We start from the raw sequence: 16426 nt of genomic DNA, 5'->3' as shown, positions 1-16426 counted from the left end.
AACTACAGAAGAAAAGAGATAAACCCTTTCTCTTGGTTCTTATTTAAACAGCTGCAGTAAATAGTTTGGTTGAACCATCTTTGTATAACAGGCACTGTGGACTCAATCACTTGTGGCCGGGTGAGTGCTTTCACATGCTCGTTCAATGGCTATGTGGAATGTGGGAGATGAGTGTGAAGAATGTTCTTAGATAATTTAGGCAGAGGGAGAGTAGAGAAAAAAAAGTAGTGCATCTGTGCTAACTTGGTTAAACTCTGATAAAGATAGGAAACTCCTGCATTTTTAAGATCTGAGTGTTCTAAAGCACAGTATTTGCAAAAAGTTGGATGCTACTGAGTGACAAACACACACACATCCTAATTTAGGGAGAAGTTGAAGTTGAAGTGAAGTCGCTCAGTCATGTCCGACTCTTTGCGACCCCATAGACTGTAGCCCGCCAGACTCCTCTGTCCATGGACTTCTCCAGGCAAGAATACTGGAGTGGGTTGCTATTTCCTTCTCCAGGGGCTCTTCCCGACCCAGGGATCAGACCCAGGGATTGAACCTGGGTCTCCCGCATTGTGGGCAGACACTTTAACTTCTGAGCCATAAACAATCGTTCAGGGACAGGTGGCTTTGGTATTTTCCACTGATGACTCCCATGGCTTCTGGTGTCATTTTGCGGCTTTGCAGCCAAAATAAGGAGTGGAATTCTAGGAGATGTCCTGTTGTTACCGAATCCAAGTTTGCTCTGCTCTCCATACGACAGGCCAGTGACTGAATCTGAGAGACAAGGTGTTGAGGCAAGGAAAAGGACTTTATTCAGAAAGCAGCTGACCCTGAATATTCACTGGGAGAACTGATGCTAAAGCTGAAGCTCAGCCTGATGTGAAGAGCCGACTCATTGTAAATGACCTCAATGCTGGGAAAGACTGAGGGCAGGAAGAGGAGGGGTGACAGAGGATGAGATGGTTGGATGGCATCACTCAATTGTCATGAGTTTGAGTGAACTCAGGGAAACAGTGAAGGACAGGGACACCTGATGTGCTGCAGTCCATGGGGTCCCAAAGAGTCAGACATGACTGCGACCAAACAATAATTGTCACATATGGTTGATTGTTCTCTCGAGGCCAGCTGTTTCCATGACATTTTCTTCAGCCATTTATTTTGGTCCCCTGGCCCTGGTCAAAATTCTCCTCCTTTGATAATTCTTGCTTTGCTGACTTTATGGCCTTGGATTTCTGCGGTCAAGTCAGGAAGAAGGAGCAGGAAAGTTGCAAGAAGGGGAACACCTTCCAGAGCTCAAAAGGGGACCCTCGTCTAACGCTCAGAAATGAATTGTCCAAGGAGACAAAGCAAGAGACTTTATTGGGAAGGAGTGCCCGGGCAGAGGCCAGGGCGGTGAGGGAGCCCAGAAGGACTGCTCTGCCCCGTGACTCACAAGCTAGGGATTTACATTGATGGAATTGATTTCCAGGCTGTCTTTGGCTGATCATTCTGACTCAGGGTCCTTCCTGGTGGTGCAAGCATTGCTCAGCCATGGTGGATGTCAACAAGAAGGCTTCTGGGACCTGGTAGGACACATGGAGTCTCCATTTGACTTTTCCCAGATTGTGGAAAATCTGACCTTTCCCAGATTGTTGATGGTGTCTTGTTAGTTCCTTACCTGGACTTCCTGTGGTAAAATAATTCATGCAAATATGTACTAAGATGTCTAGTCAGGGTGGGTAGTTTCAGTCAGTATGTTTCCCTAAGAGAAGCAATGTGAATACCATGCACATGAATCAGCAACAAAGAATGTGTATTAACGAAGAATGCAAATTTCATTTCTGAGCAATGGCAGGAGAACATGGTGAGGGGGGATGGGAAACAGAATCACTCATCAAACAGTTTTAATTTGAGGGTCTTATTACACAACAATAAAGATAAAAGAGAAAAATGTTAGCTATTACTATACTCGGGAATTAGACTTCAGAGTTAAAAGATTGTGATAGCTTGAAATGTACATTAATTTTTTATTGTTGTGTAATACATTATCAAAATTTTAGTTTAAACACACACACACAGAGATACATAAACAAAGACACACAGTAATTATTTCCAAGTTCTGTGGACCAGGAGTCTTATCACTCAGTTGCATATTCTGTGTAGGGTCTCACAAGGTTGCAGTCAGGGTATTATCTAGGGTAGTAGGATCAGCTGAGGATTAACTGGAGAAAGACCCATTTGTGTTGGCATAATTCAATTGTTTGCAGTTGTTAGACTGAAGGCATCACTTCTGGCTAGATACTGGCTGCAGGCTCTCTGTTCCTTTCTGCGTGGTCCTCATCATAAGCAGCAACTAATATGACAGATTGCTTCTTTAAGGCAGCATGGGCAATAGAGCCTCCTACCGAGATGGATGTTACAGGCTTCTGTAATGGATTCTTTTTTTTTTTAATTGAAATGTATTTATTTTAATTGGAAGTTAATTACTTTACAATATTGTATTGGTTTTGCAATACACCAACATGAATCCACCATGGGTGTACACGTGTTTCCAATCCTGAACCCCCCTCCCTCCTACCTCCCCGTACCATCCCTCTGGGTCATCCAAGTGCACCAGCCTCAAGCATGCTGTACCCTGCATCGAACCTGGACAATTCATTTCATATATGATATTATACATGTTTCAATGCCATTCTCCCAAATCATACCACCCTTGCCCTCTCCCACAGAGTCCAAAAGACTGTTCTATACCTGTGTCTCTTTTGCTGTCTCTCATACAGGGTTATCGTTACCATCTTTCTAAATTCCATATATATGCGTTAGTATACTATATTAGTGTTTTTCTTTCTGGCTTACTTCACTCTGTATAGTAGGCTCCAGTTTCATCCACCTCATTAGAACATGAATTCTTTTTAATGGCTGAGTAATACTGCATTGTGTATATGTATCACAGCTTTCTTATCCATTCATTTGCTGATGGACATCTAGGTTGCTTCCATGTCCTGGCTATTATAAACAGTGCTGCGATGAACATTGGGGTACATGTGTCTCTTTCAATTCTGGTTTCCTCAGTGTATATGCCCAGCAGTGGGATTGCTGGGTCATAAATCAGTTCTATTGCCAGTTTTTTAAGGAATCTCCACACTGTTCTCCATAGAGGCTGTACTAGTTTGCATTCCCAGCAACAGTGTAGGAGGGTTCCCTTTTCTCCACACCCTCTCCAGCATTTATTCCTTGTAGACTTTTGGATCGCAGCCATTCTGACTGGTGTGAAATGGTACCTCATTGTGGTCTTGATTTGCATTTCTCTGATGATGAGTGATGTTGAGCATCTTTTCATGTGTTTGTTACCCATCTGTATGTCTTCTTTGGAGAAATGTCTATTTAGTTCTTTGGCCCATTTTTTGATTGGGTCATTGATTTTTCTGGAATTGAGCTGCCAGGGTTGCTTGTATATTTTTGAAATTAGTTGTTTGTCAGTTGCTTCATTTGCTATTATTTTCTGAAAGATGTCTTTTCACCTTGCTTATCATTTCTTTTGTTGTACAGAAGCTTTTAATTGTAATTAGATCCCATTTGTTTATTTTTGCTTTTATTTCCAATATTCTGGAAGTTGGGTCATAGAGGATCCTGCTGTGATTTATGTCCAAGAGTGTTTTGCCTATGTTCTCCTCTAAGAGTTTTATAGTTTCTGGTCTTACATTTAGATCTTTAATCCATTTTGAGTTTATTTTTGTGTATGGTGTTAGTGTTTTAGCGTCATTCTTTTACAAGTGGTTGACCAGTTTTCTCAGCACCACTTGTTAAAGAGATTGTCTTTTCTCCATTGTATCTTCTTGCCTCTTTTGTGAAAGATAAGGTGTCCATAGGTGTGTGGGTTTATCTCTGGGCTTTCCATTTTGTTCCATTGATCTATATTTCTGTCTTTGTGCCAGTACCAGACTGTCTTGATGACTGTGGCTTTGTAGTAGAGCCTGAAGTCAGGCAGGTTTATTCCTCCAGTTCCATTCTTCTTTCTCAAGATTGCTTTGTCTATTCAAGGATTCTTACTTACATAATCATAGGCATTCTACCGTATTTCCCTGCCTGGACTAGTAGCAGCAGACATGACCAACTACACTCAATTGGAAGGTATTGACCAAAAGCATGGCCATCAGGAGGACCACAGACCCCACCTTGAGTCTGCCCATCATGGAAGGAAACTCACAGTGTTAATCTCCTAGCCACATTGGTTTTATTCCTGGAGACAAGTTCCTGATCGAAGTACGGATAAACAGAACTGAAAGAATAGCACAGATGTCTCACTGAACTGATGGGGCAGAGATCAGAACTTGACAAAAGATCCTAAGGTCTGTCCTGAGGCACAAAATGTAAGGGAGGTGTGTTGGTGCCTGGGGCTGGGGGCCGGCCAAATTGATAGACCTGTATTAAATTTTCCTAAGAGTCTCTGGGAGAACGATGGGATATGCATATCCCAGAGAAAGTTGCAGGAGGCTTCTAGGAAAATGGCTACCATATAGTTGCAGAAGGAATGGAGATACTAGAGATAAATCATAGCTCAGAGTTATACGAGTTGCCTCCCAACCAGAACAGTCAACATCTGGGTATATTTGTGAGGTGGGCAGCAGTGGGCCTCTGGGCCAGACACCTGGTGTTGTCAAGTGGAGTAGAACTGAGCCTTTCTTCTCACTCCAATACTCCAAGGACAAAGCCAGTGATAAAAGCTGAGCCCTGCTAAAGCCAAAAGACAGGTAGGTGCTCACTCCTGAGGTCAAGGAAGACTTCCCTGTCTGCACATGTGCAGGAAGTTCTTAGGGGTTGAAAAGAGAGGGGGCCCCACCCTGTAATAAGTGGACATGCATCCATACACCTCTGTGGTGGGATCCATCTTAGAAAAAAAATGTGCACTCCTCTTGAGGAGGATCCAGGGACTAGTCAGGTTGAAGGAAGAAACAAAACAATCGGCCAAAGGTAAACGAAGCCCCGGAAGGATGGTCCTATGTGTGTGATTTACACACCTCCGCAGTGCACTCCTCCTCACCCAGGACACACCCCTTCCTCTCAGGGTGTGTATCTCTGCCTGGTTTCTGATGTACTGCACTCCTCCTCACTAGAGACAATGTCCATACTCTTTCTTTCTGGGGGTGCATCTCTGCCCTGCTTCTGAGTTGGATAAACAAACTGTTTTCCTGTGTGATCTCCCATGCATTGAGCGATAGCTCTAATAGTAAAATTTGTACCTGTTTTTACAGTTTTTCTCTTCTTGAAACATTCTTGCTTTCAGCTAGGGCAAGAGTCAGAGATGCTTTAATTCTAGCCCCTGGTGGTCTTGTGGCTAGGACGCTTGGTTTTCAACCCATGCACCATCAGTTCAGTTCAGTTCAATCGCTCATTAAATTACCTATAATATGGAAAGCTCAGGAAGACTAACCTACTGTCCAAAGGAAAAAAAAAAGAATCAATTGAAAATGACTGCAAGATGTCTCAAGTGATGAATTTAGCAATGCCTCCCATAATCTCTTAATAATAGCCAAGGTCTTGAAATAAAATATAGCTAAACAAAGTTTGAGTTAAATACAGAGTTTCAGGGCTTCCCTGGTGGTTCAGATGGTAAAGAATCATCCTGCAGAGGAAGACCTGGGTTTGATCCCTATCTTGGGAAGATTCCCTGGTGAAGGAAATGGCTACCCTCTCCAGTACTCTGGTCTGGAGAGTTCCATGGACAGAGGCACCTGGTATTCTACAGTCCACGGGGTAACAAAGAGTCAGACACGACTGTGTGACTTTTACTTTCACACACAGAGAGTTTCAACAAACACATAACACCTGTAAAAAATGCACTGAAATTTCTAGAGTGAAAGGTAAGAAGAAAGGAAATGAAATATAATTAAAAGTAAGTGAAATGAAAAATTAATAGGATTAGATTTACAGTAATTTGGACATGGTCAAAGAAATGTCAGTGAACTTGAATTCAAATTCTGGAAAGAATAAAACCCATAAAGTGAAAGAAAGTGAAGTCGCTCAGTCGTGTCCAACTCTTTGCGACCCCGTGGACTGTTGCCCACCAGGCTCCTCCATCCATGGGATTCTCCAGGCAAGAATACTTGAATTTCCTTCTCCAGGGGATCTTCCCGATCCAGGGATCGAACCCAGGTCTCCCGCATTGCAGGCAGATGCTCTAATCTCTGAGCCACCAGGGTGCTCACTAAACCATAAAGAGTACTTTAAAAATGATATAAAAAAGTCACAGCCTCAGGAACAGGCGGATTGTCTAAAATTGTCTAAAATATGAATAACTGAAGGCCAAATGTAAAACACTAACTATAGTGACAGAACAATTTTCAAATTTCTTGGAAATCATGAATATATGTACTACAGTGAGCCCCTTTAGAATGAATAAGAATAAAATCTATCACACCATAGTGAGACTGTTACAGAATGCAAGATTGTGTCCCTGATGCACAGTGAAGCGAAACACAGCTGAAACATTCCAGTTTGGAGCAGAGAAAGCTTGACTTCAGGGCCATGCAAGAACAGGTGCCTCATACTCCAGAAACATTTGGAACTCTGACAAGTGTTTTAACAAAACATTTTTAAAGACCAGATGAGGGAGAGGTCCCAGTGTACATGGTCAGCTCATGTACAATTATGTATTTGGTTGATTCTGAGGTAGCAGGGCAGCTAACATTATCAATCATTAGGTGCCAGTAGGTCTGGAAATCAAGCAGCTAATTTCTTCCACGTGGCAGTGGTTAATAGCATTTGAGGACTTCGCTGGTGGCTCAGCTGGTAAAGAATCTGCCTGTACAGCAGGAGACCAGGGTTTGATCCTTGGGTCGGGAAGATCCCCTGGAGAAGGGAATGGAAACTCACCCCACTGTTCTTGCCTGGAAAATCCCATGGACAGAGGAGCCTCGTGGGCTACAGTCCCAAAGAGGAGGACATGACCGAACAACTAACACCTGACTTCTTCAGCATCTGAAAAACCCAGGAAATACGTGTGAACTACTATTATCTGGGTACTTCACAGAGGAGCTAGACAGAGGATTTCAGGGAGGTGCAATAGGAGTCCTGATCTGTTAGACAAATGACTACTTAAAGCTAAAATACTGACAGATAAGTTGGGATTATAATATACATACAAGTATAATATATGACATCAGTAACACAAAGAATGCATCTGAGGACCTGGCAGAACACTGTTACAAGATTATGACGTTTGCGAAATGTCAGCTGTGACGTGCTTGATGCGAGACATCAAGTGGATGTGGAAAGCTGTAAACAGAGATCAAAGTGGAACAATTTTAACTGTAGGCAAACATTGATATCTTGCACATATTAAATTGTAAGCCCTGAAGCAATCACTGAAATAAGAATAAAAAGTCAGAGTAAGATATCAAATGTAAAATATAAAACAATTAATTCCAAAATTGGCAGAAGAGCAGCAAAACAAAAGAATAAGTGGAAACAAATAGGAATTTATCGTAAAAAAAAAAAAAGAAAATGTTAAACAAATACGGACTAAGCAGTTCAAGTGAAAGGTAAACATTAAGATTTTAAAAAGCTATATGTTCAATATCAGCCACCTTGAACTGCATTTTGAATAAACAGATTAAAAGTGATTGAAAGTAAAAGAAATGAAAGAGTGAGATAATTTCCATACAATAAATTGTTAATAAATATTTTTGAATGTGCAAAAATGGAGAGAAGAAAAGAATGAGATAATATATAAATAAGAAAGAAAGTGAGATCTTTGAGATCTCATGGACTGTAGCCCACCAAGCTCCTCAGTCCGTGGAATTTTCCAGGCAAGAGTACTGGAGTGGGTTGCCATTTCCTCCTCCAAGGGATCTTCCCGACCCAGGGATCTAACCCAGGTCTCCCGCATTGCAGGCAGACGCTTTACCATCTGAGCCACCAGGGAAGCAAGGAATAAGAAAAACGTATATATATATATATATACGTTATCGTGCAAGTATGTTCAGCATGGGGTGTGTGTGTGTGTGTGCTAAATAACTTCAGTCACGTCGGATTATTGGAAACCCTATGGGTTATGGCTCTCCAGGTTCCTACGTCCAAGATTTCTCAGGCAAGAAAACTGGAGTGGGTTTCCATGTCCTCCTCCAGGGCATCTTCCCAACCCAGGGATTAAACCCTGTGTCTCCTGCACCTGTAGGTGGGGTCTTTAGCACTAGCGCCGTCTAGAGTGTGTTCTGAGTATAAAGCAAATCTGTCAAAAGCAGAAGCAAAGACGCCTCTCAAAGAACACTTTTGAAATAGGAAAGCATTTGTTAAGCAGCAGTAAGATGGGAAAAAATGAATCAGACATTTGCTTGTACTATATGTAGTTTATCTTGTTTCCCTGCTTCATCCATAACCTTCCGTAAACAAATACAGGTTTTGTGTTGTTGTTGTTTTGAAGATTACATTTTTTTTTTAATTTTTTGAAGGCTAATTACTTTACAATACTGTATTGGTTTTGCCATACATTGACAAGAATCAGCCATGGGTGTACATGTGTTCCCCATCCTGAACCCCCCTGCCTCCTCCCTCCCCATCCCATCCTACTGGGTCATCCCAGTGCACCAGCCCCGAGCATTCTGTCTCATGTGAAACCTGGACTGGTGATTCGTTTCACATGTGATAATATACATGTTTCAATGCCATTCTCCCGAACCATCCAGCTTTTGTTGGTAATAAGAATATTTTCCAGCTTCAGGAAGAGATTTTTGTAAGAATTCCCCCTGGCAATGAGTGTTGTGTGTGTACACGGGGCGAGGGGGGCGGGATAGAAGACGCATCTTCTGTTTTCTGGCTACAGGGAGCTCGTGTCAAGGCCTAGTCATGATCCTCAAATTCTCACTGTGTGCACACTGGGCATTTAGGGATCCTTTCCCTAGGAATAGCATGGTTTGAGTCACAGGGTACCTGGTCAAAATTCTGTGTATAACACAGTCATAAGGTTCCTGCTGGCACATGCTGCGTGATAAGTGTTTGCCCTAAAACCTGTGAGGATGGTAGGGGCACATGATTCAGAGTCAGAAAACATAGAATTTATTCCTTTACTTAAAGTTAATTTCTACATTTTTGGCAGTGAAAGTGGGATCCAGCCCATAGAGGTCAGTGTTAGGTACTATTTGAATTTACCTAACAACCCCAATAGAACTGTGGTAAAATAATTGCAAGGGAGTATAACCTCCTGACTAAGGAAAAACACTGAGGCTCAAAATTGGAAGAAATAGTCTCCTAATACAGTGGAGATGAGCAGAAATCCAGGCCTGGAAAATGACTGTTACAGGAACAATAGCAAAACTTAGTCTGTAAATATTAGATTCATGCTTGAAGTGATTCTTTCCACAAAATATATGCATGTGGGTTGAAACTGAGAAATGTAAATTACTAAATCTTTCAATGAAAAAGAGGAGTTTTTAATTTAGAGAATTTTATAAATAATGGTTGCTCTTGGGACTTCCCTGGCAGTCCAGTGGTTAAGACTTCACCTTCAAGAGCAGGGGATGCAGGGTCCATTTCTGGTCAAAAAACCAAAAAACATGAAACAGAAGCAATATTGAAACAAATTTAATAAAGACTTTAAAAATGATCCACATTAAAAAAAAACTTCAAATAACATAGTTGTTCTTAATTTTTGTTTATAGGTTTCATTAATGAGCTGTATGTGTCTATTCAGGGATTCCCAGGGTGTCTGAGAGATAATCATGCTTTAAATAAAATAATCTTAGTTTTGCTTAAAGGTGAGAGAATAAGTAGAGCATGTTCAGATGACAACGATGCATGGGTTTTCTTTTTTAAAAAAAAAAACTATTCAGAGGAATTATAGAGAATAAAATAACACAGGTAAGAAATCAGTTGATAAAGAATTTGAACATTTTACTGCTGGACTGTTGGACCATTCAAAGTGTTTCTTCTTCTAGGATATCTTTGCCCGCTGACTGTATATAGGAAATGGAGAAGGCATGAAATTATATTATGTGGGAAGCCTGAAGGAAAGTCTGGTCTACCATGGAAGAATTGTTTGCAAAAACACACCAACTTAATTGCCAACAGGAGCATTTAACTAGCAATTTAGATGTACAGAGGGAAAAGAAATATTCCCTTGAGGAAGAAGTGAGGAGTTCCTCTATAAAGAGCCTTGCTTTATGAAAGCAAGTTAAGTTCCTGTTTAAAAATCTTACAGATCTTAAACAATGTAACATTTTAAGATATATTAAAAAAATTCATCAGCAAGAATAAAGTAACCAGAAAAATTTGAAAAAGGTAAATATAAACTATTATGTATTAACATTCTATTTTAATTCAGATAGTTTCTAAATTTCAGGATCAAGATTTAATAAATAATATCAAACTATGGGCTTTCTCTTGTGGCTCAGATAGTAAAGAATCTGTCTGCAATGCAGGAGAACCAGATTTGATCCCTTGATTGGGAAGATCCCCTGGAAAAGGGAATGACTACCCATTTCAGTATTCTTCCCTGGAAAATTTCACAGGGTAGGTAGGCTACTCTCCATGGTGTCACAAAGAGTCCGACATGACTGAACAACTAACACACATGTCCAACAACTAAAATCATGAGCATATATGGGTTGAACACCTATTTATTCTTTAAGATATCCTTGTTTAAGTTAGATATCTTATTTTCTGCATTAAAAAGTTAATGTGTTTGAAGCATTTGAAATATATGCTTTTAATGTGTCTATTGCTAACATAATACTAACATTAATATTATTCATTTCTAGAAACAATCTATTAAAACTGTAATCAAAGAATGCTATATTGCATTCAAATTAATCAAACATTTTGATAAACTGACAATAAAGTAAATGTTGCCATTACAACTAAAATAATTTCAATGAGAATCACATTTTATTAGTGAATTTCCTTCTATAGAGCTTCCTGAGTGGCACTAGTGGTAAAGAATCTGCCTGCCAGTGCAGGAGACATAAGAGACATGGGTTCAATCCCTGGGTCAGGAAGATCCTTTGGATGAGGGTATGGCAACCAACACCAGTATTCTTGCCTGGAGAATCCCATGAACAGAGGAGCCTGGCAGGCTACAGGGTCACAAAGAGTTGGACGTGACTGAACATCTGAGCACTTCCCTCTATAGGGGAATATATGAAGCATTTTTCACACCCTAATTATAATTTCCTAAAAAAGAATATTTAACTTAACCTTTTTGGTTAATTTTTATTATTGTTTATGTTACCCAATTAAAACAGACCACAAACAGGGAAGGAATTGAACACAATATCTGACTACATTTGTGAAACTTTTATATGTATTGATCTTTCTTTTCCTTAGGAACATTTAATTTTAGCGGAAAAGTATTCAAATGTCCAAAATTACTGCTGCTGCTGCTGCTAAGTCGCCTCCGTCTTGTTCGACTCTGTGCGACCCCATACATGGCAGCCCACCAGGCTCCTCCGTCCCTGGGATTCTCCAGGTAAGAATACTGGAGTGGGTTGCTATTTCTTTCTCCACCAAAATTATAGGATTAAAAACAGTTAAATGTCAAAAAGTTGTGTTTTTAAGCAATGAGATGTATTTTAATTCAGTAATTTGGAATTCTGATCGGTGGAACCTTATGATCTTCAATATAAAAGCTTTGTCTCTTGCATTCTTACAGTTTTAAATTTCTCACTCCTTAGAAAATCACTTCTAATAATAATTTCTACTTTTAAGTTAATTCAGAAGCGTTTATAAAGCAGTAAATTAGGGCAGAGCTTTATGCCATATCTTTATAAAATGAGTTATTAGATATAATGTTAAGGGTAAAAAGTATATCTAAATAATCAATAGAACATTGTGTTAGCTGTTTTAGACAAGATATTATATTATAAAAAAGATTGATTGGGGAATAAAAATCATGGAAGTTAGACAATTAATTGATGTTTTGACTGTAAGAAGTAGTTTATCTGCTTTCTCCATTCTCATGCCATAATTTAAATTAAAATAATGAGACATATAGATTTTATTAGAATGTAGATGTAACATTATAAATCATTTCAGATTTTTTTTCCTGCAGATGAGTTTATAGCTCCTGATTTCAAATCAAATCTCCCCAAATCACAGAACACAAGTGTGTCAGAAAGTAACTGAGAACTTATTAGAACTAAAGCCCATTTCTTAGTCCAATTGTACAAAAAGAAAATGCAGTCAAGAAATGTAAATTTAGAGAGAGAAGATCATTTGAAAATTACAGAAACAAATCTCACTATCATGATGGACTTTGTCCTCTTGGGTTTCACTGATATTCCCCAATTTCAGTGGTTTCTTTTTGGGATATTCTTAGTCATCTATGTGATTATCCTGTTGGGGAATGGCACCATAATTCTAATAACCAGAGTAGATACCACTCTTCAGACACCCATGTATTTTTTCCTCGGCCATTTTTCCTTCCTAGAAATCTGTTATGTATCCATCACTCTTCCCAGGATGCTCATGGACCTTTGTACCCAGAAAGGAACCATTTCTTTTATAACTTGTGCTACACAAATGTGCTTCTTCCTTATGCTGGGAGCCACTGAGTGCTTCCTCCTGGCAGTGATGGCCTACGACCGCTGTGTGGCCATCTGTGACCCTCTGCACTATCCCCTGGTCATGTGCCCCGAGGTCTGCGTCGGGCTGGTGGTTGCCTCCTGGATCAGTGGTGTTCCAGTCCAGATAGGCCAAACATGCCAGATTTTCTCTCTGCCTTTCTGTGGCTCCAACACAATCAATCATTTCTTCTGTGACATTCCACCATTATTAAAACTGGCTTGCGGAGACATCTTTGTGAATGAGATGGCAGTCTATATATTTGGTATAATGTTTGTCATTGTTCCCTTTTTGCTGATACTTGGATTCTATATCAGAATTATCTCCACCATCCTGAAGTTGCCAGCAAACACAGGACGGACCAAAGCTTTCTCCACTTGCTCTTCCCACATCACCGTTGTACTTTTATTCTATGGATCAGCCGCTGTCGCCTACTTAAAGCCTAAATCGAATCAGCTTGAAGGTATAGACAAACTGATATCTCTTTTCTACACCATTTTGACTCCCATGTTCAATCCTATCATATATAGTCTGCGGAACAAAGACGTTAGAAAGGCAATGAGAAAATTTCTTCCCTAATTGTCGGGATTATGAGACATTTGAAGTAACACAGAAATTATGCTGCATTTATGTATGTAATTTGTTCACAGACCTGATTGAAATTTGCTGTTCAATATTCCCCTAAACTTTTAAATACAGCTCATGCTGTAATTTCCTTTTAGTAGAGAGTTATGTCTTCAAGGTTATGGCAATTGTGTTCATTTACTTAGCAATGTTTCACTTTTAAAGATCAGTTTTCTCCTTACTGTAAACTAGTAAGTAGAGATGTCTAACGGGCTTCCCTGGTAGCTCAGACGGTAAAGCGTAAGGTGTGATATTCAGGATGTGCTATAACTGAAAGAATGACATTTTCCCTTTTTTTATGCCTTTCTATGCTCCATCACTTCATGGGAAATAGATGGGGAAACAGTCGAAACAGTGTCAGACTTTATTTTTCTGGGCTCTAAAATCACTGCAGATGGTGATTTCAGCCATGAAATTAAAGGACACTTACTCCTTGAAAGGAAACTTATGACCAACCTAGATAGCATATTCAAAAGCAGAGACACTGCTTTGCCAACAAAGTCCATCTAGTCAAGGCTATGGTTTTTCCAGTAGTCATGTATGGATATGAGAGTTGGACTGTGAAGAACGCTGAGCACCGAAGAATTGATGTTTTTGAACTGTGGTGTTGGAAAGACTCTTGATGTCCCTTGGACTGCAAGGAGATCCAACAAGTCCATCCGAAAGGAGATCAGTCCTGAGTGTTCGTTGGAAGGACTGATGTTGAAGCTGAAACTCCAATACTTTGGCCACCTCATGCGAAGAGCTGACTCATTTGAAAAGACCCTGATGCTGGGAGGGATTGGGGTCAGGAGGAGAAGGGGATGACGGAGGATGAGATGGCTGGATCGCATCACCGACTCAATGGACATGAGTTTGGGTAAACTCCGGAGTGATGGACAGGGAGGCCTGGCGTGCTGCGATTCATGGGGTCAGAAAGTCGGACACGACTGAGTGACTGAACTGAACTGATACTCTACTTTTATGCTGCTGCTCCTGCTAAGTCACTTCAGTCGTGTTCAACTCTGTGCGACCCCATAGACAGCAGCCCACCAAGCTTCCCCGTCCCTGGGAGTCTCCAGCCAAGAACACTGGAGTGGGTTGCCATTTCCTTCTCCAATGCATGACAGTAAACAGTGAAAGTGAAGTCGCTTAGTCGTGTCCGACTCCTAGCGACCCCATGGACTGCAGCCTACCAGTCTCCTCCGTCCATGGATTTTCCAGGCAAGAGTACTGGAGTGGGGTGCCATTGCCTTCTCCTTTTATATTCTCGGTTAAATAAATAAAACACCCTCAGGTGCTACAGAATCATTACTAAGTGATTTCCTCATAGGGAAAAAACAAGCCTAAATATGTAAGGGTATAAGTATGAGAAGTACTTATAAAAACAATAATGTGTAGTGCAATGTTTATTGCAGCACTATTTTTCTAAGCAAAAAAAAAAAAAAAAGGAAAATGAATGTTCATATTGAGAAAGGTTTTAATAAATACTGTGCATAAATATAATAGACAAATATGGAGTCATTAATAAAACACATTACATCTATATGGTAAGGGCCCCCAATAAGTCATTTATTCTAGTATCCATGTTTTTTTGCCATTCCTTCCTAGACTGACCCTTTGTTTAGCTATATGATTACCTTCGGCAAGGAGACTTTAGTAAATATGAATAGCACTTTGACATTAGAATTCGTCCTCTCTAACAATGGAAACCTTTTCACCGCTGTGTTAAAAAGCTCAGTCTAGACTCCTGGAACATTAAAGAACACATAGAAAGAACCTACAGCTCATGTATAAATGATATAAAGATGGAATCAATTTCAACAGACTCGCAATCTGCTACTTAAGGGTTTTTGAATTAATTACACAGCATTCTTTACATGTTCTTTAAAGTGTATATTATTCATCGATGTTAAAAATTTCTCAATCTCTTTCTATACTAAAATGTGCATTTTAATTGTTGTTTTGGAATACTTATATATGGTAAATTTTTCTAAGTACTTCCAAGTGTGAAAATTTACTTCACAAAGTTAATCTTTGGTCTAAAATAAAAGTCTCTCTGCTGAGTACTGTAGATCAAAATTTGAATGACCTTCAGTTTTATTACAAAGGAATAAGGCTCACACACTGTTCGATATTGGGAGTGAGGATAAAAATTTCACGACCTAATTTTTTTAAGTCTACAGTTCTCAACACAATGGTGAGTGAATCGTTACTTTTTTAAGGAAAAAAATTACCAAAAAAGACCAAAAAGTGTAAAACTAAATTAACAAACAAACCCCAAACAAACGAACAAGTCAGATTATGTTCATATGTTCTATGGGCACAGTGGAATTAAATTTAAATGATATTTTGTGAGTGGTGGGGAATGGTGAAGGGAGGGAGCATGAGAATATTTCTGCGTATGATAGACGTTCTTTATCTTGGCTGAGATGGTGGTTTCACTGGTGTACACACATGCAAAGTATGTCTAATTATAAGTTTTCAATATTCACTGTTTATTACACTTCGTGCATTAGGGCTTCCCAGGCAGCTCAGCTGGTAAAAATCCACCTGCAACACAGAAGACCCCAGTTCGAATTCTGGGTTGGGAAGATCCCCTGGAAAAGGGACAAGCTCCACTTCAGTACTCTTGGGCTTCCCTTGTGGCTCAGCTGGTAAAGAATCTGCCTGAAATTGGGAGACCTGAGTTTGATCCCTAGGTTGGGAAGATCCCCTGGAGAAGGGAATGGCTACCCACTCCATTATTCTGGCCTGGAGAATTCCATTGACTGTATGGTCCGTAGGGTCCCAAAGAGTTGGACATAACTGAGAGACTTTCATTTTCACACATTAGCAAAATGTAAAAAGAAATTTTTGAAAGATTGGAATTAAAAGTAGAAGCTTTCAGTAGGCAAAATCAATACAATATTGTAAAGTAATTAATCTCCAATTAAAATAAATAAATGTATATTTAAAAATTTTTTAAAATAATAAATGCAAAAAAAAAGAAAACAAAGAGGAATTGTTACTATCAGTCTTGATCTATCGACAATGTCAAACAAATATTTAGCCTGTAGTAACATGAACTGTTGGTAATTTCATATCAGAAATAAACACTGGGATGACCCAGAGGGATGGTATGGGGAGGGAGGTGGGAGGGGAGTTCAGGATGGGAAACGGGTACGCCCCTGGTGGATTCACGTTAATGTGTGGCAGAACCAATACAATATTGTAAAGTAAAAAAAAATAATTAAAAAATATGGTAAAGACAAGAATAACATCACATATGTTTCTATTTTATTTTCAATACATATGTGTC

General features: G+C 39.7%; 1 protein-coding gene across 1 annotated transcript; it reads left to right on the top strand.

The window, feature by feature from the left end:
* Nucleotides 1-12135: 12135 nt before the first annotated feature.
* Nucleotides 12136-13101, top strand: LOC138092955 (olfactory receptor 10AG1-like). Its single transcript, XM_068989030.1, has one exon. It carries the CDS (start codon nt 12136-12138, stop codon nt 13099-13101), a length of 966 nt encoding a protein of 321 aa, XP_068845131.1.
* Nucleotides 13102-16426: the final 3325 nt, after the last annotated feature.

This window comes from Capricornis sumatraensis, chromosome 16, assembly GCF_032405125.1.
Source record: "Capricornis sumatraensis isolate serow.1 chromosome 16, serow.2, whole genome shotgun sequence".
Lineage (NCBI taxonomy): Eukaryota > Metazoa > Chordata > Mammalia > Artiodactyla > Bovidae > Capricornis > Capricornis sumatraensis.
This window is presented reverse-complemented; position numbering and strand designations above follow the sequence as displayed.

What these genes read in the sequence shown, in the direction of transcription:
- LOC138092955 (XM_068989030.1), top strand. Translation starts at nt 12,136, where the DNA reads ATGCAGTCAAGAAATGTAAATTTAGAGAGAGAAGATCATTTGAAAATT.